The 27,246-nt window shown below is 37.0% G+C and overlaps 2 protein-coding genes across 2 annotated transcripts in view; one reads left to right on the top strand and one right to left on the bottom strand.

Moving 5' to 3' along the window:
* The window catches only part of LOC307012623 (otoferlin-like), a gene marked incomplete at both ends in the record, with an annotated part of 33,328 nt that extends 9,156 nt beyond the window's left edge, over positions 1–24,172 (bottom strand). Inside the window, 2 exons of the mRNA XM_079639505.1 lie at positions 17,780–17,838; positions 24,094–24,172. Coding sequence (XP_079495631.1) covers positions 17,780–17,838; positions 24,094–24,172 — 138 coding nt within the window. The remainder of the gene's footprint in view (positions 1–17,779; positions 17,839–24,093) is intronic.
* A 516-nt stretch (positions 24,173–24,688) lies between these two features.
* cimip2c (ciliary microtubule inner protein 2C) lies at positions 24,689–26,601 on the top strand. Its single transcript, XM_079584039.1, has 3 exons — positions 24,689–24,872; positions 26,175–26,409; positions 26,497–26,601. The coding sequence occupies exons 1-3, from the start codon at positions 24,796–24,798 to the stop codon at positions 26,572–26,574; spliced, it is 390 nt and encodes a 129-aa protein (XP_079440165.1). The 5' UTR covers positions 24,689–24,795; the 3' UTR covers positions 26,575–26,601.
* Positions 26,602–27,246: the final 645 nt, after the last annotated feature.

The raw sequence follows: 27,246 nt of genomic DNA, 5'->3' as shown, positions 1-27,246 counted from the left end.
AAAAAATATATGGAACAGAATTGAAATAGATTTGATAATTTGGTGATTTTTAATAACACATAGTCAAATTGTGAGATATAAAGTCGCAATTACAAATTTTTTTTGTCATATATGGAACAGAATTAGAAACAGATTTGATAATTTGATGATTTTTAATAACACATAGTCAAATTGTGAGATATAAAGTCGGAATTACAAAAAAAAATTGTCATATATGGGACAGAATTAGAAACAGATTTGATAATTTGATGATTTTTAATAACACATAGTCAAATTGTGAGATTTGAAAATGTTGTAATTACAAAAAAATAGTCATATATTGAACAGAATTAGAAACAGATTTGATAATTTGATGATTTTTAATAACACATAGTCAAATTGTGAGATTTAAAGTTGTAATTACAAAAAAATAGCCATATATTGAACAGAATTAGAAACAGATTTGATAATTTGATGATTTTTAATAACACATAGTCAAATTGTGAGATATAAAGTCGCAATTACAAAAAAATTGTCATATATGGAACAGAATTAGAAACAGATTTGATAATTTGATGATTTTTAATAACACATAGTCAAATTGTGAGATTTAAAGTTGTAATTACAAAAAAATAGCCATATATGGAACAGAATTAGAAGCAGATTTGATCATTTGCACATCATTAAAGCAGTCCTTTACTATTACTAATGTGGCCATTTTCTTTATTACAACCAAAGATAGAAATACACTATAGTCTCAATCTAAATACACTAAGGTCAGCACTTTTACTTGCCAAACTTTCCTAGGGATTTCAGTGTGAATATTATATAGGATACTAAAGGACGACCCATTTGCTTCCTTTTTAAACTAATTGCAATCTATGACACTGCAGGAGTCGTTTCTGGTGCAAGGGCTCTAAACCGTGGGATGATGCATTAGCTTGCTCCTGATCCCAGAACATGGACTCCCATCTGGCACACGGATCTATACAGACACACGGGCTGGCCTGAGGCCTGCTGAGGCGTTCTGTTTCTCTGCGATTATGGAGAACAGCGGTACTCCACTGCAAGCCTGTGAGACCACAATGTTTCTTGCCAAATCAATCAGAGCAGAGCTGAGGCTGGCCAGGGTGCACTGGATAGGGGAATGGGATTTGTAGATGTGTGGTTAAAAAGTCACAGAGGCCACGTGCAGGTAAATAAGGGGGTCTCTAATCTGGTTTTACACACAAGTTCGGTAATTTAGGAGCGACAGCCCCATTTAAAAAGCTAATTAAAGAGATAGTTCACTTTAAAATGAAAATTATGTCATAATTTACTCACCCTCAAGTTAACTGCTCCCATTGACTTCCATAGTATCAAGTCAATGGGACCAGTTAATTGTTTGGTTACTGACATTCTTCAAAATATCTTCCTTTGTGTTCAGCAGAAGAAAGAAATGCATACAGGTTTGAAACAACTTGAGGGTGAGTATATGATGACAGAATTTTCATTTTAAAGTGAACTTTCCTTTTAAGTCTTGAAAATTTCAAAATTTGCATGATAACAACATGTCTACAGAACTGAACTTGTTCATTGCAATCGTATCAGAGATGTGTTTCTCTTCTCCAAATGCAGTCCAAACAAAGCATATGGAAAATAGGTATGTCTTCGCTCCATCACACATTTTGACACATGTAATTGCAGAAACAAAACATTGCGCCTTGATTGAGGGCAGTTTACTAAAGTGTGCCATTAATAATTAATAATTTGTCTCCCTAACTGTTACCATCTATGTTTCATGTTGGAAGCCAAAAGAGAAAATCACTGCTATAATTACCATTTAAAAATGATGTCAGGTAACCTATAATGTTGCTTCATCTAAATGAGCTGGTTTTATTCAAGTCAAAAAATGATTTAATATCACTAACTGACTACATTAAGTTAATGTACATCAACCAAAGTAACTTTAAGGGCTAATCATATTTGAAATAACTCCAATGTAATAATTGTTACAGCACAGAATGATGGGTAAGGATGAATGCCATGAAATATATATATTACCATTCAAAAGTTTGTGGTCGGTAAGATTTGAAAAATATTTTATGCTCACAATCACAAAGGCTGCATTTATATGATCAAAATGATAGTATACACATTAATACTGAAGATTATAGAAAATTTGAAAATCCCTGGAGAGTATTGCTCCAACAGAATTTCGTTGTATCGCATACAATGACAATAAAGATCTATATTAAGAAAAAAAATTCATATAGAAAAAAGAGAATATGATGCATGCACATCATGCAAAAAAATTATGCATATTCAGCATCATTACTCCAGTCTTTAGTGTCACACGATCCTTCAGAAATCAGTATAATAAGGTGATTTACTGCTCAAGAAACATTTCTTATTATTATCAATGTTAAAAATTATTATGCAGCTCATATTTTTTCAGGATTCTTTGATAAATAGAATATTTAAAAGAACAGCATTTATTTGAAATACTATGTTTTTGTATCACTATAAATGTCTTCACTCTCACTTTTGATCAATTTAGTGCATCCTTGCTGGATAAAAGTATCTTTTTATTAATTATATACAAGTCTGCAGTAAACAAAGATGCAGTAAGCGTATAGAAAAGAGTTGAGGGGAAAACAAAGATTATAGGAAACTAAATACAAAATAATAAGGCCACTAAATTCATCAGTATGCTAAGATGATTAGATGAACCAGGGCAGATTGGGGAATAATTATTTTCAAAATTGAACTCCCGACAGCTCCTTGTGGATGAAATTGCACTATGTATACATTGAACCTCAATAATATCCTGTAAAAAGAAGAGCTTTTCACAGCTTTGCATATAAACACAAACAGAAAATATATTTAAAAGAAGGAAATTGAGCTTGTCAGGGTGCCACGTAAATGAGGCTTACACAAGGAAATAACGTATTTAAGAAACTGGTGAAACTTAATGGGATAAAACATCTTGAGCTTGGTTGTTGAGGATGGGATGCTGTTATTACACACACACACACACACACACACACACACACACACACACACACACACACACACACACAGGGAAACTTCTGTCAACAGGACACCTACGGTCTTATATTCCAAACACATTATAGGATCATTTGTCTATTTGAATGTTATGTTCTCATCACAGTGTGAGCAGTTAATGCGATGAGAGACGTGATCCTCACTAGAGAGAGAGAGAGATGCATACCAGACGATTGCACAGAACTACATCTGAACATTTCATAATACAGAAGGGACAAAACGGGAACACGGGAGGGTTTTAGAAAGAGTCATACGGCATGTATGGAAACTGTAAAGTCGTTTACTGTGAAGATTTACTAGATGTCTCAAACCACCTCCATTCGCACTCGAGCAGCGGCACACACACCTCAGCACAGGTCTATATGCTAAACCTACAGAGAGGAGATGGAGAATACTGCAGGAGTCGTGTGCTTCGCTTGCCTTCACGGACCGAGCCAAATACCCACGGGGGAAAGTCCAGTCAAGCGGAGTGAGGATTTCCCCCTCAAATCCCTGAGCTCCAGTGCAGAATCTATATTCACTCCCACGGATGGTGCAAAATATGAGGAAGAATAAACAAGAGGAGATGCTCATTAGAGAGAAAGAATTAACTGGCAGCGAGGGCTTATTTTAAACTCACTCGAACTACAATCCCTGGTGTACATTAACCTTTAGAGCGTTTATTAGAAAGTTTGAGATGAGAGAGGCGGTTCGGAGAGTACGGGGAAGAATAGGAAACATGAAGAGTAGAGATAGGACTCATCTTATGCTCCCTGTGGATAAATGAAAACACAGAGCGCTATTGGAAGAAGTCACTCTGATGCATACAACCTAAAGTCATACAGTGCAAAAAATCACAACTATTATCACGCAAACATAGCATTGAGAATCATAAGCATTTTGTGAGATGTTTAAAATTGTCTGATGGGGTTTTATCAATTATAAATTAACAGAGATGCACAAAAAATATTGTAGGTCAGTTATCGCCTTTGTTTATTTATTGCTGTTAAATGTTATCTTTATCCAATCTCTTCTTTATACATATGTTGTGATGCCTAAATCCACTTGTAGCATTTAAAAAGATTAATCTGAGTTTTTAGTTTTGTTTTTCATTTCCTCAGACAAAATAGTAGAATGTTAACATCAGAATAATAACAGTTATAGACAGCCGTAACATGAAAATATTGTCTCATTGGTAAAAGGCCAGAATATATTGTGCATCCCTATAAATGAAAAAACAGAATATTGTGTGAAAATGTAAACAACTGCATAATTCCATTTGCCGCAAATAATTACGGATAATATTATTACAAGAACCCGTGACAAGTTGCAACATACACTTTACAATAATTAATAAAACTCTTACAAATGCTGCTGGCTGTCCAGAGAACAGATTAGACGGAGTTACGGTGACTGTGCTCATAGATGCGGATCATATGAGGATCAAATCATCTTTGCAGACGATACGGCTGCTGATTATAAACTTTGAAAAAATTCTATGCAGCTTAGAGTTATTCTTGTAATAGCATTTGTAAGAAGGCTGAATTCATCAACACAGACGTACCGCTAGTTCACAGTTGCTCACCATGACTAATTAACCAAGAAAATAAAAATTAATTGGACAAAAAATAGCATGGCTCGTGCACTCATTCTCAAAGCATATGCTTCACCCATTTTGTTAGATGCATGGTTAAAATGGGGAAAAAATATTTAATTAAAACTTAAAAAAAAGTCTAATAATAACTTTTAAAGGATAATTTAAATAATTTTTAAAAAAGACAATCACACAAAGTGTATATCCGTAAGAATTTCCTGAAATACAGGCATCTGCCCGTGAAAAAAAGACTTCTCCCCATCCTGGTGTCATGGTTTGAGCTCAGAGAGCTGTGACATTACAGATTCACTCTGTGTCTTGTTGACTGGACTCTATTTCACTGCAGATAACTCAGAGAAATACAGTCTATTCTCAATTTATCCTCTTCTTTTACTCTAGTTTTTTCTCTAGGATGCACTACAGACTCTCATAAACCAAAGAAACATGTCATGAAAGCATTTCTTTCCCCCATAGAATCCCAATCAACTATAATATATGCATAAAGGACAATGTACAGTTAGCTCCACAACCAATCTTAAAGCTCCAATTAAGAAAAAACTCCATTACAATGTACAAAACAATCAGCCGGCGACAAGACGAACACAAAAACAGTATTAAAGTCAAGAGTTTTCACTACAGTCAATAGCACCGGTTCTGTTTGTATGAATCACGAATGAGTCTGCAGTGTGATATAAGAGACATGAAAGTAATAAAGCGGTCTGATCGACAAATCAGAGTCCAGTATTTAATAGATGATGGTACAAATGATGTTGAAAAGTCAGATACGACACTGAGAATCAAGTCTCGAGTCGGTTCATTTGAACGAATGTCTTATTATTGAAAAGACGTTGAATAATCTAAAATATACAGATTCCCCTTCACTTACAGATGTGCATCCTGGTGTCATCACCAACCTGTCATGTTTTACCTTACTTGCATTTAATGTATCTCACCAATGGTTCTCCTGCCCCTCTTACATAAGCTGTGAATAGAGGAGCGATGGGGAAGACTTGAGTTTGTAATTCAGCTCTAAGAAAGTAAGAGCCTCCTCACGATTTAAATGCACGGAGAGTGAATTATTCAATGGCAAAGGATCACACGCTTCGACATGCCACATCTCTCTCCCCCTCCCCCTCACCTCTCCTCTCTCTCTCTCTCTCTCTCTCTCTCTCTCTCTCTGTGATTCAGATAATGGAAAGATGCATGAACACTCAACTCTTTCATTGAAATCAATGCCTCTCTATTAGGTACAGAATGTGCACTAGTCCTGACATCAAACCGCATCTGTAATCAGCCTCCTCAAGCCCCCTGGTGATTTTCTTTCTCACACTCGCTTGCCCTTCCATTTTTTCCTTCTCCTTCTCTCCTACATTTTTATCTGTCTCTTTCTCGCATGCTGTATTGCTTTGGTCTCCATCTCCTTTTTTTCCCCCTTGTTTCTTGTAATTTTAGCTTTTTGCTCTCAATTTCTCAGCTCTTATCTTCATATACATCTTCCAACCTCTGGAATGTTTCATGCTTCCACATAAAGTCTAGCCTGGGTGTCAGCCCGAACCTGCCAACAACATGTTTTGGTCGGGAAGTTCGGTCTGGACTCGATCCGTTGAGGAGTAAATATGCTCGGCTCCCAGAAGGCCGAGCCAATCAAATTGCCAGGGCGGGCTTTAATCGATGACGGACAGATGATCTGCAGTTACGTAATCACCATTAATTGGTTTTCAACAGACATGACTGCAGCTGGAGAACTGAGATGTTTAGATTCCGCTATCACGTCTGTTATAAAAGAAATCGACAGCGCATTCATTTTAAAAGACAACCAGAGAACCGCAATCAAGGCATTTGTCGATCGGAAAGATGTGTTTGCCGTCCTTCCTACGGGATTCGGCAAAAGTTTAATTTATCAGCTGCTCCGATGGTGGCTAAGAAGACGGGACGCAATGAAAACCAATGGAAGAGATGCGCTCACGATCTCTGTTCTCTGAAGCCTCAGATGAACACGCTTCTTCAGCCGGCTCTCTTTCAGCGTCTTTACATTTTTTAAAAATCAGTCAAGTCGCGTTGCAACCGTGTTATAAAGTTGAGAGAGGGCCGACAAATGCCAGAAGATTTATTTGCTTTATTGTCGAGATCTAATCCTAAACGGAGAACTTGTTCGTATATACACACACCTTTTGTATTTCTCTCAAAAATGCTTTTTGTGCTTGTAAGTACTCCGCGAATTCTTCAATTATTTTTACAACAACGGCAAAGATCGTTTACACTCATTAATTTACTTCTTCTTCCAGCGTGTGTGCAGTTGAGCTCTGTGGACAACTATGCGTCGCTCAACATGCGTTGCTCTGAGGTGCGTTTCCCGTACAACTATATCGCTCGCTGCTTAACTACCATAGTACGATGCATCGCTGGAGAAATCAACTAGCTAGTCACGACTGTTTCCCGAAACCGTATGTCGCAAAGTATCGTTCAACCACGTTGGTTTATGAAGTCTCGCACGTGGTGGACTAATAACTTATTTTAATGAATCTGTTTGAGATCGAATTAACGCTAGATTTTGTCATATAAGTTACAGACATGGCATCTGAAGACCATTTCTAATTTTTCTCAGTTATTTTGCTTTATTACCAGACTCAATATTTGGGTATATTACACATGCGCAGTCTTCAAAAACCGTACTTTAAATCTCTTGACAAACTAAAAGACGTAAATTACATTTGTATGTATTCTAAATAAATAACACGGGTTGTACTGAATGTCAGCTTGCTTATTTTGCTAAAGATAAGGATTTTATTCAGTCTACTTCTCATGTAAACTAGAAACTCTGCTTCTAACCACAGAGAGAGCTGTCGCTCCAACCACACAAGTTTGCGATGCTGTTTGCGAACCTTCGTTGGAACGATGGTTTCGGGAAACACCAAATCGTTGAACTATGCTGATAACGACGGAACTTGCAACCATAGTTGGCTAACGATGCTTTTGGGAAACGCACCCCTGATTGGTTGTAGGTCTATCCAATTATTATTCTATCCAGTTTTTTTTTTCCTGGTTCGGTTAAGACGCGTCTCATAATCAAAGCCCTATGGAGCAGTATCAGACTCACATTCTGCCTAGAATACGAGTATGACGGAGTCAGGCTACATAAAGTCACTTCCTGACATTAATACAACAAGTTAAAGCACTTCTTATTTCAGATTCCCAGTGTGCGGCCAACTCTCGGGAGGATTTCAGCTAATTAAGCTTATTAAAACAGATTGTTTTGATTTACCGCAGTAATCTGGGATGATTTAATGTGGCTATTACTTCTTCAGTCTTCCCTCTCCACCATATGGCCTCACAGTGTGTGATTTCTCCTGCAGCACCTCAAACATCTCACCCTCCGCAGATTCCTCTAGGTGACCTCACTCCATCTGAGTCACGACAAGCTCGTATCTTCCCCTTTCCTTTTCCATTAAATTTAACCCCTTAAGCGGCACCCCCCTTTTTTTAAATAGACAAGAAAATGCACATTCCGAACTTAAATGGTTGTAATTCAGGAATGCTTTGGAATATAGATGTAAGATTGGTCTTGTTTTAAAGACATTTGGCAGATTTTTGTAGAAGTGAAATAAATTAAGAAAGTTAAACAGAAAAAAAGTTATAAAAGTGTGAGTTTATGAAAATGTACAATGTTAAAAATTGAATTATTCATATAAAATATATATTTTCAGAACCTGGAGGTCTCTAAAAATGCAAAAAAAATCAAAGCCAAAAATATAAACAAGTTGTGTTTCAAATTTTAGGTTGATATCTCAAAAAATAAGCTTTCAGTGAGATTTAGTTTGGTCAGGATCGAAGCCCTCTCTGTTTATTCTCGCCAGCCATACGTTACGTCTCTTGTACGAAAAGCCTTTCCGTCTCTGTTCTTTGGTGATAAATCACTTTTGGAATATCTAAATATTGTCTCTTCGCCGTGTCGGGATTAGCACGATTCGTAGAGCCCCACACAACACAGGTGTGACCCATTGCTTCAGGATATTATCATGCTCCGTAACTCAAACGCTTGACCCACTGTACACACAAGATGGCGCCGTAAGGAGTTGCGGGAGAAATGTGACGTTTTCGTAAATCTATCTATACTCTACTATAGCTTCAATGAACAATATCGATGAGATCAAACATGTTTGCGTTGCTAAGAGCGGTTGCTAGGGGTGTTGTGTAGTGATACATAGAACCGTTGGGTGAAGCGGTCATAGCCGTGTTTTATCGTGAATAAAGGAGAAATCAGAATCAAGGATTGGAACTAACCGTTTTATAAATATTACCATTAATCAATAATATACATTTCTTTCTTTTTTACTTCTTACACTATTTTGGTTCTTGCCACTAAAATAAAGGTCCTAAAGCATAACCATTTGAGAATCACTGCTTTATTATGTCTAAACTCTAGCTCGATAAGTTCAACCTTCACACCTTTTAAAACAATAAATTAATTGGTCACCTTTTCATTGGAAACACAACAACATTTCATTCTCTGGCAGCGTGAGGCATGGTTGAAAACTGTTGGAAAGCTGAACAGAAAGAATGATTAGACTGACAAAAGAGAGAGATTGATGCAATTTGGTGCTTCATTGGGCCATTGAAGAGAATGATCATATCAAATGAGATCTGCTGGTCGTGATGAGACAATTCCCCATCAGCATAATGAGAAAGCAACTCTTATTTCTTCACTGAGACGGAGATGCAGTGTGATGATAGGCACAGCTGAAGTTTTGTGATGGACATGAACTTCAATGCATGGGAGTAATATGGCTGAGGAAAACGATGTTTGCAGTCTTTGCATGTAAACTTCCTTGAATGGGTGTACATGCATTTATACAAACAGCAACACCGTCATAATCTCTTGCAGACTTTCATTTTTTTTCAACAAAAAGGATTTGGGGGAAAGTATTCATTCTTTAAACATACTTTTATTGCCCTTTGTTTCGTTACACTATGTATTCCTATGCAACTGGTTTACATTTCACCAGGCCCATATTTTAGACCAGTTCCCCAACATTTATTGTGTTATGATCATAATCATAATTGATGTTATTATCATCCCCAACAGCCGCATTAGAGATTCAAGTAACTTTTCTTCAAAACAAGAATTATGTTCCTTCACTCATTTATACTAGATAACTTTTGCATAATTAACATCATTAAAGAAGCATTAGAATAATTAACTATTAAATTAAAAATAATTGACAGTGTGCAAGAAAAATAGCTCACCACCACACAGCTTTAATAAGACATCCCTGAGCTTGTTTGCCAATCATACAGAAACATTCTCTGCAAGACCTAACCGCACATTTATTTATAAATAAAATGGAGATGGTATGTTTAATAAGTCAAATGTATAAATTATACGGTGGAATATAAAATAACAGAAGCTCAATAAAATATGAAAATATCTCCCACGAACCAATACCCTGGCATTTCTACAGATTTTAATGCAAAGTTATGATTTACAGGTTTAAAAAAAAGAACTTATAAGTTCACCAAAGTGAGATCAAAATCCTTTCCAAATACTCCTGGGAACAATCGGTTTGATAATGATAATACATGTTAACATGGTCTTCGAGAAATTGCCTGTCACTATGTGTTCAGCAAAGTCTTTCTCCATCAATCGCTCTCTTTCTTTAATATTTGACATTAAGATGCTAAATACAAGCAATAGTAATGAAATCTGTACACATCTGATCTATATATTCTGTTTCATCCACCACAAGAAGTGCCTTAAACGTTCACATCAGCTGTTAACACGTTTCTTGCTGGACTCCAGCTGATAAAATCAATGGTTTACAGATAGGCACTCCTGTAGAGCTGATGTAAAGGATGAAAATTTTGCACAAAGCTTCAGCAAGTGTCTAAAACCTTGTCTGTCCATCACAGTCACCATCAGGCTGCATGCCTAAAGCAGTGTTCAACAGAGCCATAACAATACACCGCATTGAGAAGTGCTTCAAATGTTATTTATATAATACATAAAATGAGGAAGCACAGATTGTGTGGGGAAAAATGCATCACTATATCAGGTATGTTAAGAGCAGGACGTATCCGGTTAAATTATGTACAGCATTGTCTTTGCAAGCGACTGTGAGCTTGTTGAAGATAAAATAATAATTGCTCATACATAAACAATAGCTGGGTCCATTCTGATTCAAATGAATAGTCTATTTGTGTGAGTGCAGCTGAGACCTGAAAGGTGTACTCAGCTGCAGGGTTAGAGAACAAGATGGGCCCGCAGAAAAAGAGGACAGAGTTGTTTAATCCAGTCATTTAAAGGGGTCATGACATGAGAAACCAAATTTGCCTTGATCTTTTGGTATATAAGAGGTCTTTGTACCATTAAAACGTCCTGCAAGTTTCATAGCTTAAGACGTCCTCCCCATTATAAACGAATCATTTATTTAATCAAGCTCTAAATACAGCTCGTTCTGGATCCATGGTAAGAAGTGACGTCACGGTACGAAGTGACGTACCAGCGTTTGCATGTGACCGCCTCCAGCACAAGACAACTACGCTTAAAGCGCAAGACAACTACGCTCATTTCGTATCATTGTCGCGCCCGCGCGCTGCGCGCCTCTCAAGTGTTCAGTCGACGGACAGTGAGTGGGTCTGTGTACAGGGAAATTACGATGCCACAGATGTGCTGTTCCTAGCTGTGGACAAACAACATCTGTGAATACGCTGCGAAAGATCCAGTGGATGCACTTTATTTTTTTGTGGACGTCCCAGTCCATTTGAAGGATGACTGTTTTGAGAACAAATCCCAAAATGATGCTGGCTTTGCCAGAAAACTGTTGCTCAAAGATAAGTCCGTGCCGACTATTCTGGGCTCAACAACGACGACGCAAACTGTAAGTAATGTATTTAAAACTTTTTAAACTACTTTTTAAATACGCTGAATCCGCAAATGTTCTGGCTGGGGGCGTTAATAATTGATGCATAGGCACTGACATTAGCCAATCATAACAGTGGGCGTTAACACTGAACTCTTAAAGGGGAAACACCCCCAAAACAGACTGTTTGAATCAGAGGATGAGAAACAGGGTGGGAAAAGGTCATAAATCACTACATTTTAAAAGTTTTTTGTAAAAAAAACTATAGTAATACTATAATTGCACCTAAGGGAACATAATAATAAAAAAATAAAAAAACATGTCATGACCCCTTTAAACGTGTCAGGGAATATGGCATTAATAAATGAAAAGTAAGGATATACAATTAATCAAATTCAAATATGGACAGGACAAAGGGGAACTGGAGCGCTGCTGGTCTCCCTTGTATCCTCTGGTGCTCTTGGAAGGGTTAAATGTTAAAGAAGAATTGAAAAAAAAAAAAAAAGTCCAGGCACTCAATAGGATGCAAAGCCTTTATTATTTGGGCTAAAACATTAAAACACCAACGCGTATCGGCCCACTGGCCTTCATCAGGGTGTTGGTAACAAACAGACAGAATCAAGCAATACTTAGTTGCATTTTTTCAGGTGTGCCACTCTCACAAAAACACAATTTTTTGGCCACTAGAGGCAATAGTTCAGGTAATATCTAATGCCAAAGGTTAAACCATATAAATACAAGGCAAAATAAGAAATCTCCAAGTGGAAAAAATAGGAGTAACACCAATACAAACATCTTGTGTACTCCACACAATATGTCCCAAGAGTCAATAAATGTGAATAGGCTAGTAACCAATCATACTTCTAAATTCATGCAAAAACTAGGCAACATTCACGGACAACAATACATTGTCCCTATTGAGATACAACCATTACAAAAAAGGTGTGAGGTCAAAATCTTCATTGAGACCTGGATAATTAGTCAAATATGGACAGTTTAAGATGTCTCTTCTTAATAATTTGCATACAAGCTGCAGCTTTTTTCCTCATGCTTGATATAAATATCTATATGAGTGACATTGTTTATTGCATAATATCTAATGGTTGGATATGGGAAGATATGGGTGGTTTTAGTGTGATGGAGAGCATTTGTTTTTGTTCTGTTAGTATGCATGCATGTATGTGAAGTATGTTTTTCTTGAGGTCCCCTCGAAAACGAGATGTCACATCTCAAGGGGTTTTCCTCTTAACAATAAATTCAATTCAATACTAGTGTCTGTGATTGGTAAAGAAATGTGAAGTCTAAATGTTCTGTTTGTATCAGAATGAATGAGCAGCGCAGTTTCGTTTACTGCAGTGATGCTCATGTTGTTTTCAGTGTCTGCTGCCTCACTATTTGAGGACATGAACACTATGGGCCGTATCTTGTACCCAGCGCAATTGACTTTGTACACGACGCATGTATCATTCCTGTTTTGCACCCGCGCACAGCGGACTTTTCCCTCCACAGACGCACGTCGGTAAATTAGGGAATGAACTTGCGCTCGCGGGCGCGGTTCAGTGAAAAGAGGAGTGTGTTCCGGCGCAAACGTTCCCTGGTGATATTCTGCAGTTTCAGAAAACAATTCCTCCACTGACCAGGAGAAACCGAGTCTAAAGACAGCGGCGCCGCGCGTTAGTCATATGCTATTTTAAGGGCGCGTGATTGGCCATTATGTAGCGTGTGAACAACACACACACTTTGATTCTCTAATATAAACAGACGCAGCATTTTTCATTTTTGCAAATCATACATTATTACAAGGACAAATATTAACACACGAGAGAAATCATTGTTGTGTCCGTGAAGATGTGAAAAAATAGGCATAAATCTAGATTACACATTTACCCAAATTATTATTCGCCTGTTTAACCGAAGCTAATTTGTGTGTTTCTCCATCATCCTCATACAATGTCACTTCTCTGTGTTTTACGGCCCTGACGAGAACGTCGGTCTCCTCGGCTGTGAACCGCTCCTGGCGTGCGCCGGCAAACCCGCCGTTATAATAGCAATCCGCCGTGGAACAAGCGCGCCGGCTCTTAAAGGGAATGTGAGAGGACGCTCTGATTGGTTTATTTCACGTTACGCCCAAACCACAGCTATGAGTAATGAAGCGACTTCAGACCAACACATGTTAGATTTGCGTCGGACGCAAGAGTCGTTTATCGGGATCCGCCCACAGAGTTACTTGCGTTTCACGTTTGATACTTGCGTTCCAGATCGCTAAAATAGGGCCCATGAACTTCATCTCCAGAGCTGCTCTGAGAGTTCACTCCATGAGCATTTCATCACTGTTTCAACAGTTTCAAAGAAAGCTATCGTCATGTACAGCTATCACACAACCAAGAGATTTTTCTTCTGCCACAAAAACCTTAAGCGTCGGGGGTCATTCTAGCCCTAAAAAAAATCCAACACTGAATCAATAGGGCAGTGGTTAATTATTCAGTTTTTATGGTTTTATGAATTCAATTGATTAGACATGCTTTTTGATGTTTAAATTTTCAATTAAAGCATTCAAATAGAATCCAGAAAATTAAAATGGAAACACAGAATTCGAGGGAAACTGATTTAATAGGGCCCTAGTTAATGCAATGTTCAATTGTTCTGAGATAATAAGGCTGTGAGGAAACAAATGGTGGGATACATGTCAGAATGGGAGAAGCAGTATGCTAGTAGAGAGACGTAGCAGGGAAATTTGCTTAAAGGAACAGTTCACCCAAAAATTAAGACTTTGAAACACAAATAAAGATAATAATGAAACGAGAGATTTCTGTCCCACTCTAAAAATGCAGGGTTGTTTTAACCCAATTTTGGGTCAAATATGGACAAACCCAGCCATTGGGTTACATTTTTAAATTGCATTTTTGATCCAACGTTTTGGTTTGTCCATATTTAACCCAAAATTGGGTTAAAAAATAACCCCGCATTTTTTAGAGTGAAGACATTGCATCAAGCAAGCACAGTTGAGCTTCCTTTCACCATAATAGATGTTCTCTGTGTGCCTTGATCAATATTTATTTGTGAACAACTAAATTAGTTAAAAGACTAGCCTAAATGAAATATCAACATATAAAGCAATCATGTTTCTTCAGAAGATTGGATTAAAACGCTTGATTCATATGGATTTTTTTATGATTTCTTTTTGTACTTTTAAAGGGACAGAAATCACTCAAGTTTTATTTAAAAAAAATCTCCATTTGTGTTTTGAAGATGAACAAAAGTCTTATGGGTTTGGAACGAGAAAATGAGGACAGAATTTTCATTTTTGGGTGAACTATCACTTTAACCCAGGTATGAATATGCATACTTTCTAGCTACAGAGTATATGCAAAAAGCAGAATGTGAACGTGAACCCACAAAATCTGTGCTGAACATCTTGTGGATCGGTTCTGAGTTCTATGTGTTTCTGTGTGCATTTAAACACTATATAATTATTTTACATGAATTTATTTATTAACCACAATGTGTTGTATGTAATTTTATCTTGTGATTTTATACTGTGATTATTTTTAAGGCTGCATTTTTTACACCTGGCTGGGGGACTACCGATGAAAATTAGCACTTTTGAGCTAACTCGGGTACATTTACATTGTTTTAATGTTCATTGATGTAAGCTGTCCCCTTTCAAATAAAGAAAATCAAAAATCTATGTTGTGCAGGTGCAGCAAACTACCAGAATCCGGCATGCAGACACTCACTGGCTCTTTACAATGCAGAAAGTGTGCTACACGTCTGAATACATGCCCGGTTATAGTGTCTTTGATCGTCATTGATCTTTGAATAAATGCTGTCATGATCAATAGAGAATGTACACAAACGTCTCTTCGAAGTAAAGTCTGTTCGCTTGCCCTGCTTTCAGTGCATGTCAGTGTTTGGTAAACTAAAACCCACGTTACTTCTGATGAATATGAAACCTGATCTGACAAACCTGAAAAGACAATGCGGGTGCCAAACGCAAACATGCAATAAAAAAAAGAGAAGATGAGGGAGAGAAAGACAGAAAGAAGGCGAACATATCCTACAGTGCAGTACTAGGAGTGAAGATAGCTCTGAACTGTCTTGTGGGGTTTGGTATGAGATCTGTGATGTAATCATAAGTGGCGAGTGGGCTCAGTCGATATGAAGTGTGTACTGACCCACTATAACCGCTAGTAATGATTAAACTATTACCACAACACTATGAGTGAGGGACAGAGAGGAAATAAAAAGGCTGGAGGTCAACCAGAAAGTTCATAGGGCATTTAAGGACAGCAAAATTAAAATTAAAAAACTGATTATGTCACTACTTGGCAGAAAAACTGTCAACATTATTTTTCTACATTTAGATAAACCCAAATTATAATTGCTTTGTTTATTGCCTTACTATGAGTCATTCTCTCGCTCATTATCAAACATTAGAAACCTTCCTCATTAACATACTGTAGATAAAATACAATCAACAAGAAAGGAAACAGCACTTGGTTTTTAAATAGATTCAAAAGAGCAATTTTGTAACGCTTGCTGTTTGCAGCACAAAAAAATAAATAAAGAAATCAACAACCCCCTCCATACGTCAGACAACACTAGTGTGGGAGTCCCAATCACGACTGACAACTAAACATAATTAATTTCTGCCTACTATGAGGACACATGAGGAGGATATACAGGTATATGTTAAAGTGTCCCTATTATGCGTTTATGATTATTACCTTGTATGCAGTGTGTAATATAGATATTTGTGGATCTAAAAGGTCTGCAAAGTCTTAAAGATCACAACAAATAAAGTGATTGTCTCCTAAAAGAAAGATTCGATTCTGAACTGCACAAACCAGTTGTCAGCAATTCCAGGCTCACTTCCGTAACATATCTACAGTACGTAGGTTTATAACAAATTTGCATAATGCCACCCTTTTTTTTTGTTTTGTTTTTTTTTAGAGTTGAAAGCTCCATTCTAATATGTATAATTTAGGTAGGTTTTATTTTATGAGTAGTAGTTTTATTTTTATTTTTTGTTTTGAGATGCAAATTAGTTTTCGCTATACTCTCTGGGCCGTATCTTGCACCCAGCGCAATTGACTTTGTACACCGACGCATGTATCATTCCGATTCTGCACCCGCGCACAACGACTCTTCCCTCCACAGGCGTATAATAATTTGGGTAAATGTGTAATCTAGATTTATGCCTATTTTTTTCCCATCTTCATGGACACAACAATGATTTCCCTCGTGTGTTAATATGTTTCTTTGTAATAATGTATGATTTGCAAAAATGAAAACTGCTGCGTCTGTTTAGATTAGAGAATCAAAGTGTGTGTGTTGTTCACACGCTACATAATGGCCAATCACGCGCCCTTTAAATAGCATATGACTAACGCGCGGCGCCGCTGTCTTTAGACTCGGTTTCTCCTGGTCAGTGGAGGAGTTGTTTTCTGAAACTGCAGAATATCACCAGGGAACGTTTGCGCCGGAACACACTCCTCTTTTCACTGAACCCAAACCCCCGAGCGCAAGTTCATTCCCTAATTTACCGACGTGCGTCTGTGGAGGGAAGAGTCCGCTGTGCGCGGGTGCAAGATAGGAATGATACATGCGTCGTGTACAAAGTCAATTGTGCTGGGTGCAAGATACGGCACTTGAACTCCATTGCAACGGCTGTTTTCTGTTTGTATTTTTTCCAGCTGATCTCCTCCCCACCCCTGCAGTGTCCCACACTTTGAGAAGCAATGGTTTAGCGAGACTGAATCATTCATCGAGCCATTTCAGACACAGTGAGAAAAGAGGTGATGTGCATGTATGTTATGAGAAAAGTGTTTTTTGAACTTGCATTTGGATGCATGCAAACCTATTGTAGGAGAGAAACCTCCAAAACAAAATTAGGAAGATTTAAAATAGCATAATCTGAAACCATTCATGAGGACATTATACATGAGGTGCACATCCTCAAGTCATATTTAAGAACGAGAAGGCAACAAAGCGTTACCTGCTATTTTACCTATCAAATGTAAGGATGAGACCGTTAGATATTTTGTAGTGAAGAGAGCAGTCATTCATAGAACTGTATTAGTGTAATGGTAATTTCGCTGGTGTATCCACAGGCGTATTCCACTTCATACTGCTATGTTGCTTGCCTGAGGGTCTGTGCAGAATAGGAATCAGTGGGGCTAAATGTGATGCGTTTGGCCACGGTTGAGCGGTTCGATTCCTCGTGTGATTCCTTCACCACATCCTCTCTTGGGGAGTGAGAAATCAAACTTGTAGCGTATATATATATATCACAAGATGCTTGAGTTAGTGCAAGACTGACCTGCTCAAATCGAGCCTCATCCTCGCAGTTTTCCAGCACCCGAGAGAAGAAGGAGAGCCCTGCAGGGAAATAAACAAGGTTAAAGGTCAATGTGGCTCTGAAGAGACTAACATAACTGAGATTATATTACATACTGTATACAGTAGTGGCCAAAAGTGATGTCCAGGGGGATATTTGTTTTTAATGACAATTTTGTTTCATTGCTTTATTATCACAAATAAAACAATTGACTCCCAGCAGCACAACTACACAATTTGCATTTAACATTTACATTTAATAATTTAGCAGACGCTTTCATTCAAAGCGACTTACAAATGAGAACATTTAAGCAATCAGACCAACAAAAGGGAAATAATACGTAAGTGCTGTGACTAGTCCCAGATAGAAGATAAATAGACTAGAATAGTAAGTGTTAGTATCAATTGACCCTTCGCAGGGAGCTTGATTGACAGGTGATCTGACCAATCACACTTCGCCAATCCGCCATTTTGTCGGACAAAGCAGTCAGGAGAGTTAGTAGATTAACATGGGAGGATTTGAGCTTGAGAAGCGGAGTGTACTGACGTCTTTCCGCGGTTAAAACAACATTCCTTCTGATGTTCATTCATGTTTATTTGATGCTATAAATGAACTAGAAGGAAGAGATGATCGGTTCACGAGCGGCTTTAACTGAGGCGACACAGCGATCTGTCACACACATTAAAGAGCCACAAAACGCTATTTATTGTTTACATTTCTTTAAAAAAATGACCAAATTTGAAAGGTGAGACTTTGTTTAATATGTTTAATATCAAAAGTAACCGAAAAGTAAGCTGGTCTGTGTCTGTCAGTGTGTTGTCAGTGTCCTCTCTGCTCCACGATGTGTTTTTCACAGCGTGAGAACATGGTGTGTGTGAGAGCGGCGTAGCTTGTTGGGCATAGCGACATTAAGGGGGGCGGGGCTTTGCGAACGGTCAATTGAGGAAGTGTTGTCGAAAATGCGTCTTTATCCGTTGTGGTGCTCGGGTTGAGTTAGGCCAGCATGGAACAGTCAAGGGTGAAGATGTCAATTTTCCACCAGACAACACTGTAAACTGTAAACTTTTATATATTTGTGACATGTGACAAAGTAACAGTTAAAACAATGTTTTACTGGCACCGTATATGAACTCTCAAGAGTAAGATTTCATTCTGTGTGTACCAAATCTCTTTACAAGACAGAATTATGTACATAACCAGACCCTCAGCGTAACTCGCTGAAGACCTGTTGTAGGTAACATTAGCATTTTATTAGGATTATGGATAATAGGCAGGCCATCACAGCCCTGACAAGCTTTGGCAACAGAGAAGAAATATTATACCAATATCATAAAACTGCAACATAGTTTAAATAGAAAAGTGTGAAACTGAGAAGTCTAAGAATGATACAGCTCGTTGTTTATAGATATATTTTTTTATATTTATTCGTTTATTTGTCAGCAACAATGCAGCGCACATTATTACATACATAATTATCACAGTCAGAGCCATAATAATATGTGTAGATGTGTTGCATAAAAGGTTTCTAGCCAATAGGCTAATTTGCAACCCAAGTATGAACGCTCAATACAAATGTTTAATTACTTATATTGAGTGTTTATTTTAGTGTAAGGCCATAACTAATAATGATTTATATATTTACCCTTCTTCAGCATTGAGAAACCAGTGTAAATATAGGTGAAAAGTATGTCATTAGCTATTGTTTTAACATTTGCATTTAATAATTTAGCAGACGCTTTCACTCAAAGCGACTAACAAATGAGAACAATTGAAGCAATCAAACCAACAAAAGGGAAACAATACGTAAGTGCTGTGACTAGTCCCAGATAGAAGATAAATAGACTAGAATAGTAAGTGTTAGTATCAATTGACCCTTCGCAGGGAGCTTGATTGACAGGTGATCTGACCAATCATACTTCGCCTAACACTAAAATAAACACAATGCAACTCTTCAGTATGTTTGCGGTTCACAACCATCGACATTTATAACATATGTAACGCAATCCATTTATGTTTTGCTGTGCTATTGTAGTTTTATGCAATCATACCATGTCTGGTGTTGTCTTGATTCTTTGTTGAACAATTGAGCTGGTAAATATCATGTAAAAATGCTTTAGAAGAGTAAAATTAAGAGAGTTATGTAATCTCACAATTCTCTCCATCTCAGAGAAACAATCATCTCAAACTCAGAGCTGGCTGCTGTTGTTCACGAGTGCTTTTCCCCCAGGTTACATTCATAACCTCTATACACAGTTTTTTTTTTTTTTTTTATGTCAGTCATAATAGGAAAACAAGAATTGATTGAAAAAAGCATAATGGGGAAGATTTTATGAATTGCACAGTATATTACACTCAGACTATTTAAACTGAATATATTAAATGGATACGAAAAGGACTCGAGGTGATAGTATTGCATACAGGTTCCTTGGTCTACATATTAAGTCTAGTATGGATGTTATTATTTGATTTGCTATAGATAGATGGAAATGAAGAAGATAGATGGAAAAAAAGTGAATATGTGTGTATGCTTGTGTGTATGCATCTGTATCTATGTGAATGCATGGGTGTATGTAAAGATGTGTGTATAAGAGAAGCATCAAATTGTTTTGTATTTAACTAAAGGATATAAATAGAGAAAGGGGGTAGGACCTCAGAAGTTTATTATGAACTTCTTCCTACTCCTAAGATTGTGCTGAGAAGTACATGACCTTATTTAGCTGTTATATTACTTTTAATTTGGTATATGTATGCATGTCTGTATATACATATATATATATTTTTTTTCTTCTTTTCTTACATGTTCAAAATAAACTCCTAATACTATTGATAGAACCGAGGGCAAAAACTTAAGTATCACCACCAGGCTTAGACCTAGATTTAAAGACGCTTTTACTTGGTAACTATAACGAGGAGATAGGGGGAAATGGTTATGTAACATGCATAAATTGAGAAGTTTAAAAAACGTAAAGGTAGCGTAAGCAATCTCTGAGAGGCTTAGGAAACATGAACGCCTCCTCCAAAACACATGAACGCACACAGTAAGCGATTTCGAGGACATGAACAGCTCCGGGTAGAACATCACGGGTTGCCAGCTCTTAATTACCGTAATTACGACATGACGTGAATGAAGCTCGTTGTTTTGGTTCAGGATAGGGCTGAACGATTCATTGCATTTGCGATAATATCGCGATATGATGCAATTAGATTTTCTAACTGACATTGCTTGTCTTTGTTGAATAATACAGAAGACAAAGAGCTTAAAAAATAATCACAATCAGATTTTTTTCCAAAATTGTTCAGCCCTAGAGAAACTAAAAGGCAGCTACTGTTATTCTTACGGAGGTATGCGGAAATGTTGACAGGCAGGTATAGGACATCCTATTATTGCATTTGGACCTAATGCAATGATTGGAAGATAATGATATATTTAAATTTGTTTAATATTTAACCCCTTATATTGGGACCACAGCCATTATATATTTAAAACAGTAATATCCTATACTAAACCTAAACCAATCTTGACAAACTATATATCATTTGAAAGCTTACAATCTCTAGTTTACATATTTGGTGACTGATTTTTTTAAATAAATTACAGAGGAGCCGTAATTTATCAATTTGCAACAAGAATATTTTCATACTCCTAAGGCGTGTTCAGACCTTTATTTTGAAATAGTGATGAACATGAAAAATCATGAAAGAATGGTAGAAACCTCTAGAAACCCTAGTTTGAAAGATAGCATCCATTTAATTGTTTTAGAAAAAAAGGTCTGAAAATGTTTTGAATATAAAGAAAAAAATAATAGATTCACCATTTGTGGCAGCGAGCTATAATGCACATATGTGTTCTTCTGTGTTTCTTAGAGGTTGAATTCATTTCAAAATCTGCCAAACTTCCAATACTACTTCTGAATAGGATGTCTACTTCATAAATTGTATGAAAATTTTAAAAATAATGGTTCAGACTCAAACAACATATGGAAATGGAGGCGCCCTTATATGGGCAGTGATGTCCACTAGTGGAGAAGTGTGGTACTGCGCCCAAACTAAATCTCACTGAACGCTTATTTCAAGAGATATCAACCTAACATTTGAAACACAACTTGTTCAGATTTTTGCCTTTAATTTTTTTGCATTTTTAGAGTCCACCAGGTTTTGAAAATATATATTTGATATAAAATATGAATAATTACATTTTTAACGTTGTACATTTTCATAAACTCAAACTTCTATAACTTTTTTCTGTTTAACTTTCTTAATTTATATCTTCTTCTACAATAATCTGCCAAATGTCGTCTTAAAAACAAGACCAATCTTACATCTATATTCCAAAGCATTCTTGAATTACAACCAATTAAGTTCGGAATGTGCATTTTTATGTCTATAAAAATAAAGGGGGGCGCTTGATAAGGGGTTAAACCATTTCTGTTTGCCTACCCCACCTTCAATAAAAATCGACAGAACAATCGTAAACAGTAAGTTCAATAATGCATAGTCTTTACAAGGACTTTTCCATTTTTAAAGCAATCAAATCTCATAATGTCTGAAAGCCAATATTTGTGTACATCCCGATGCTAGAATCACATTGTGATTTTTCCTTGTTCTCAGATCCACTCAATCTAAGTTATGCAACCCACAGGGAAACAGGACACAGCCCAGTAGAGCCCTTCCGCTCCAGACAGCCTAGATCCGGCACACCGCGGCTGGAGATCAGAGGAACACCGAGAGGGAGGGAAGGAAAGGGTGGCAGGAGAGGACAACAACAGTCACTGCCCACAGAGAACGGGGGAAACAGTTGCAACAGGACAACGCATCCAAATGCCTTCAATCACTTGCAGTGTCTCAATCAAATCCCTAGATTGGGAGTATAAGTTTAAGCAGAGCGTCACACTCACTGTCATTTCTAACAGAACGTCATTCTGTAAAAAGATTAAAAGATTCCCATTAATACCGGAAGATGTTAACTCTTTTAAAACATGCATCCGCGTTTTTATTACCAATATAATGATGTTTGTCCAGCATGCTCATTTCTGCTTCATTTAACTAGTGATTCTGTAATGTATCTTTTTATATGCTAGAAACATATCAACACACATCTCTGGCTGTATTTTTCTCCCACCCTTTCGCTCACACACACACACACACACACACACACACACACACACACACACACACACACACACACACACACACACACACACACACACACACACACACACACACGGGCAGTGCAGGTTCAATTCCCCATATTTATGTCTTAATATACTGGATCAAATATTTAAAGATGGAAATCACATTAGTTATAATTTTCAGTTTTTGTAATATTAATAATATTGTAATGAGTGAGCATCAGTGTTATTTTAGTGTTATTTATATACTATATAGTATGATTTAATATTTTGAATTAGTAATTTTGTAAAAAATTATCAAAATGTTGCAATTGAGTGATCAGTTTGTACTGTAGGTTTCCTATTTTAGTTTTTTGTTTGTAAAATTAATTTCAGTTCCTTAAAATGACATAATCCACGCTTTAACACTGAAACATTTTATGAAATAGAAAATGATTGGGCCAGATCAACACTTAGCAACTGTCCAAGGTGCTGAAATACAAATACAGCTGGAAAGAAAGAAAGAAAGAAAGAAAGAAAGAAAGAAAGAAAGAAAGAAAGAAAGAAAGAAAGAAAGAAAGAAAGAAAGAAAGAAAGAAAGAAAGAAAGAAAGGAAGAAAGAAAGGAGTCTCTAGCTGAGCCACACTGCATGACATTAAACTAATGGATTGTCAAGGCAAACCTCATAAGACAAAACAACCAAGAGTTCAAACTAATTTGGTTCACTCTTATCTGCTTACATTCTGAGCTTAAACTTCTAGGGACCTTGAAAAAATGTTTGAAAAAGACTCCCAGTAGCTTATTAAAATTAATATCCATTGCTATACAGCTTGAAATCAACAACGTACCAAACAATACTGCAGTGAACATTATGCCTTGATACGAGACATATAATGAAACCAAGTAAGAAAGCAGCTCAAGCTTGTGTACGAGTCGATATTGTTGCGATTTATCAATAAACTGGGGAGTTTTCATCATCTAAAAAGCTTGTTCTTTGATAAACACATGCGCTTATGAATAGCGTGGATTTCTACAACTTTTTATCAGACACACGATTTCAAGTTGGCATAAAATAGAACATAAAACAATATAAAACCAACATATGTATAGTATTACCCAAGATGTTTACTGTACAAATGCACACATTCAAAAACCCATTCACTGGAAATGAAAAGCATTGCTCTATACCTCTGAAAGTCACTTTTGCGATTCGGTCCCCCTTCCCACGAAGCTCCGTGACCGTCTTTAGATGCACCACTAAAGCCATTTCAACTTGAAATGAATTAGAAAAAAATCAAAAGCATACAACAGAATAAAAATGTTTCATCACAAAGACCGCGGATCTATCTCGACCAACGCCAACTTATAACATTATCTTAACTGCTTTTATTCGCTGCATCCAACGAGAAAAAAATCCCCTCGTTGCACAAGCTGCATCCTCTGTGCGCAATAACATTAAAAATAGTAGTTAATAATTAAAGAGCTTTCATTTTCTCTGGCTTTACAATGCGCACACATGTACAGTCGTCAGATCCGCTGCGAGACTCTCACACTGCTTTGATGCGCCTCGCCACTGTTCCGCACGATGCGATGAGGGATGGCGCCAGCAGGGGGCGGCACACACCGCGGACTCTCCGGAGGGGGGCGGACTCTTGCAGAAAAACACACTACGTCTCACAAGCTTTTTATTATTTGAGGCAACAGGAACATACATTTGATATATTTTTTATCTTTATCTATTAGAGTAAAACTGACTTAATAAAAAACGCATAACGCTATCCTGAAATACTGGTTGCCAGGCAACCATTTGTTGTCTTATCTGTGGTGCAGGTCATTGCTATACTTCAGCTTAAGATCGGATGATATTCGTAGTATCCTTGTTATCCAGCCATGACTTTCAGAGGAAATGGGACTCTCATAACGCATAACAACAACACAGCCTTCATCCCATCGTCTCTGATGCCGGGGTAAAAACGTATTTCTTGTTTTGATCAGGGCAGGGTCAGAAATGAAATTTTTAAAATAATATTTACCCTCTTAAAGGTGGGGTATGTAGCCTAATTCTCTTTTTTGGCCATTTTTTCAAAATCACTTAAAATCCTATTCCTAACCCACTTACAGCCACTGAGTTAGAAGCACTGAAATAAAAATTAAGCAATTTAATCATCTGTGGAGCAGGCAGGACTCAAAAAACACCAGCCAATCATTTCCAAGACCACCTAGAATCATTGGACAGTAAGTGTGTCAATCAATCGGTCGTACCATTGATTGGTCCATGTTCTTTGAATGGGTGGAGTCAAAGGAAAGAAGGTAGGACCATTTGAGTTGTGTATTTTCAAAATCTACCGGCCGTTTTGCAAATCACATACCCCACCTTTAAATTGATTTTCAGGGGTAACGTTAAGTTTTGACATTCGGGGACCTTGATTAGAGTATTTTTCTTTTCAAACATAGAAAATAAATGTGTGCTGTCCCTTAATGTTAAATATTCCAACTGAATCAATTCATTGAAATAATTTTGAATGACCAAGTCACCTTTCTTTGGTATTTTTTGACCTTCTCTGCCCATACGGAAATGTAATAAATGTACACATATGAAATATACATATATTAAATATATCCACATATATTAAATATATATGCCCATATTTAAAACCTATTAGAAAATGGAACAATTGACATATAAAACCAGCCCATATATTTTATGTATGTATAATAGTGTGTTTTTTATATACATGTCACATATATAATTATCAGTTTTCAAATATAAATTGTGTAGTATTTGTTTTGTTTTTATGAGCTGGTCAAGAAGAGGTAAAATAATAATAAATAATACATTTTATTTATAAAAGATTCGAAAATGAGATATAAATTGAAATGAAATGTGGATATATAGACTTGATCTGTAGACTTGAAATAAATAGTTAAATAGTAAATAGTTTGGCATATATAAATTAAACATATCGGTGACATATATGGTCAAAACATACAGTATTATATAAATAATAATCATATACATCATATTAATGTCAATATACTCATTTATTATGGCAAATTTATATATGTTAAAAACCTATATCAACATATAGACAGATATGTGGTGGCAATATATTGTCTTATATTTAGCATATATGACGGTGTCACTAGCGATATAGGGACATATATGTCATATATTACATTTCCGTATGGGTGTGGTTAATTTCAGGCAAATCATTAAATAATATTTTCAACATCTAGGCCTAATTGTGCAACTGCTGAATCATTTAAAGGTACTGTGGACACATTCCTACGTCAAAATTCCTGTGTGGGGAGACTTTTGGCAATACAACCCTAAAGTACTTCCAAAATATCCGATCTGCCGAAATGGCCTCCAGCAAAAGCCTCTCCAATAAGAATAAGAGTGGTGTGCCTCTGAGCTCCCATACGCAGAACAGCATCTTACCCTACTGGGCCCGGTACAACATAGATTTCAAAAGGCAGAAGGAGATCAAGGATTTCAACATGGTAAGCATAAGCCTTAAGAAGTTAATGTGGATCATGTTCTCAACTGATATCTTCTATCTCACTGATTAGTCATTCTCTTTTCCCCAGTTGTCACAGAAGCACAGAGAAAATTACAAAGATAAGACTGGCACTGTGCAACCTGTCAATTACTTTGTCCTGCAGTAAAAGAGGCTGAGAAGAACCCTCTGGAGGCAATGTAAGAACTGTACTTTACTGATATTTAATTAAAATAACTATCTTAAAGGGTTAGTTCACCCCAAAATTAAAACTCAGTCAGTAATTCCTCTCCCTCATGTTGTTCCAAACCCCGTAAGACTTTCGTTCATCTTCAGAACACAAATTAAGATATTTTACGGCACGACGCATGCGCGAGAACTGATAATAATGTAAAATGTGTATACCTTAAAGTGCAATGTAAGTCGCTTTGGATTAAAGCATCTGCCAAATGCATAAATGCATAAATGTAAAGTGTCATCTTCTCAGTGAACTCACGTCAGAGGCCCACACGGACGAAAATTAATAGTTGAATAAAGTCTGGTTTGCGCACAAAAAGTTTCCTCGTCGTCGCTTGATAAACTTAAGGTTGAGCCACTGTGACTTGGACTATTTTAACGATGTCTTTACTAACTTTTCTGGGCCGGCAGATGCAATTGACCGTTCGCAAAGCCCCGCCCCCCTTAGTTACTGTTGCTATGTCCGACAAGCTACGCCGCTCTCACACACACACACCATGTTCTCACAGTGAAAAACACATTGTGGAGCAGAGAGGACACTGACAACACACTGACAGACACAGACCAGCTTACTTTTCGGTTACTTTTGATATTAAACAAAGTC

The sequence above is a fragment of the Phoxinus phoxinus genome, assembly GCF_949152265.1.
Source record: "Phoxinus phoxinus genome assembly, chromosome: 16".
Lineage (NCBI taxonomy): Eukaryota > Metazoa > Chordata > Actinopteri > Cypriniformes > Leuciscidae > Phoxinus > Phoxinus phoxinus.
This window is presented reverse-complemented; position numbering and strand designations above follow the sequence as displayed.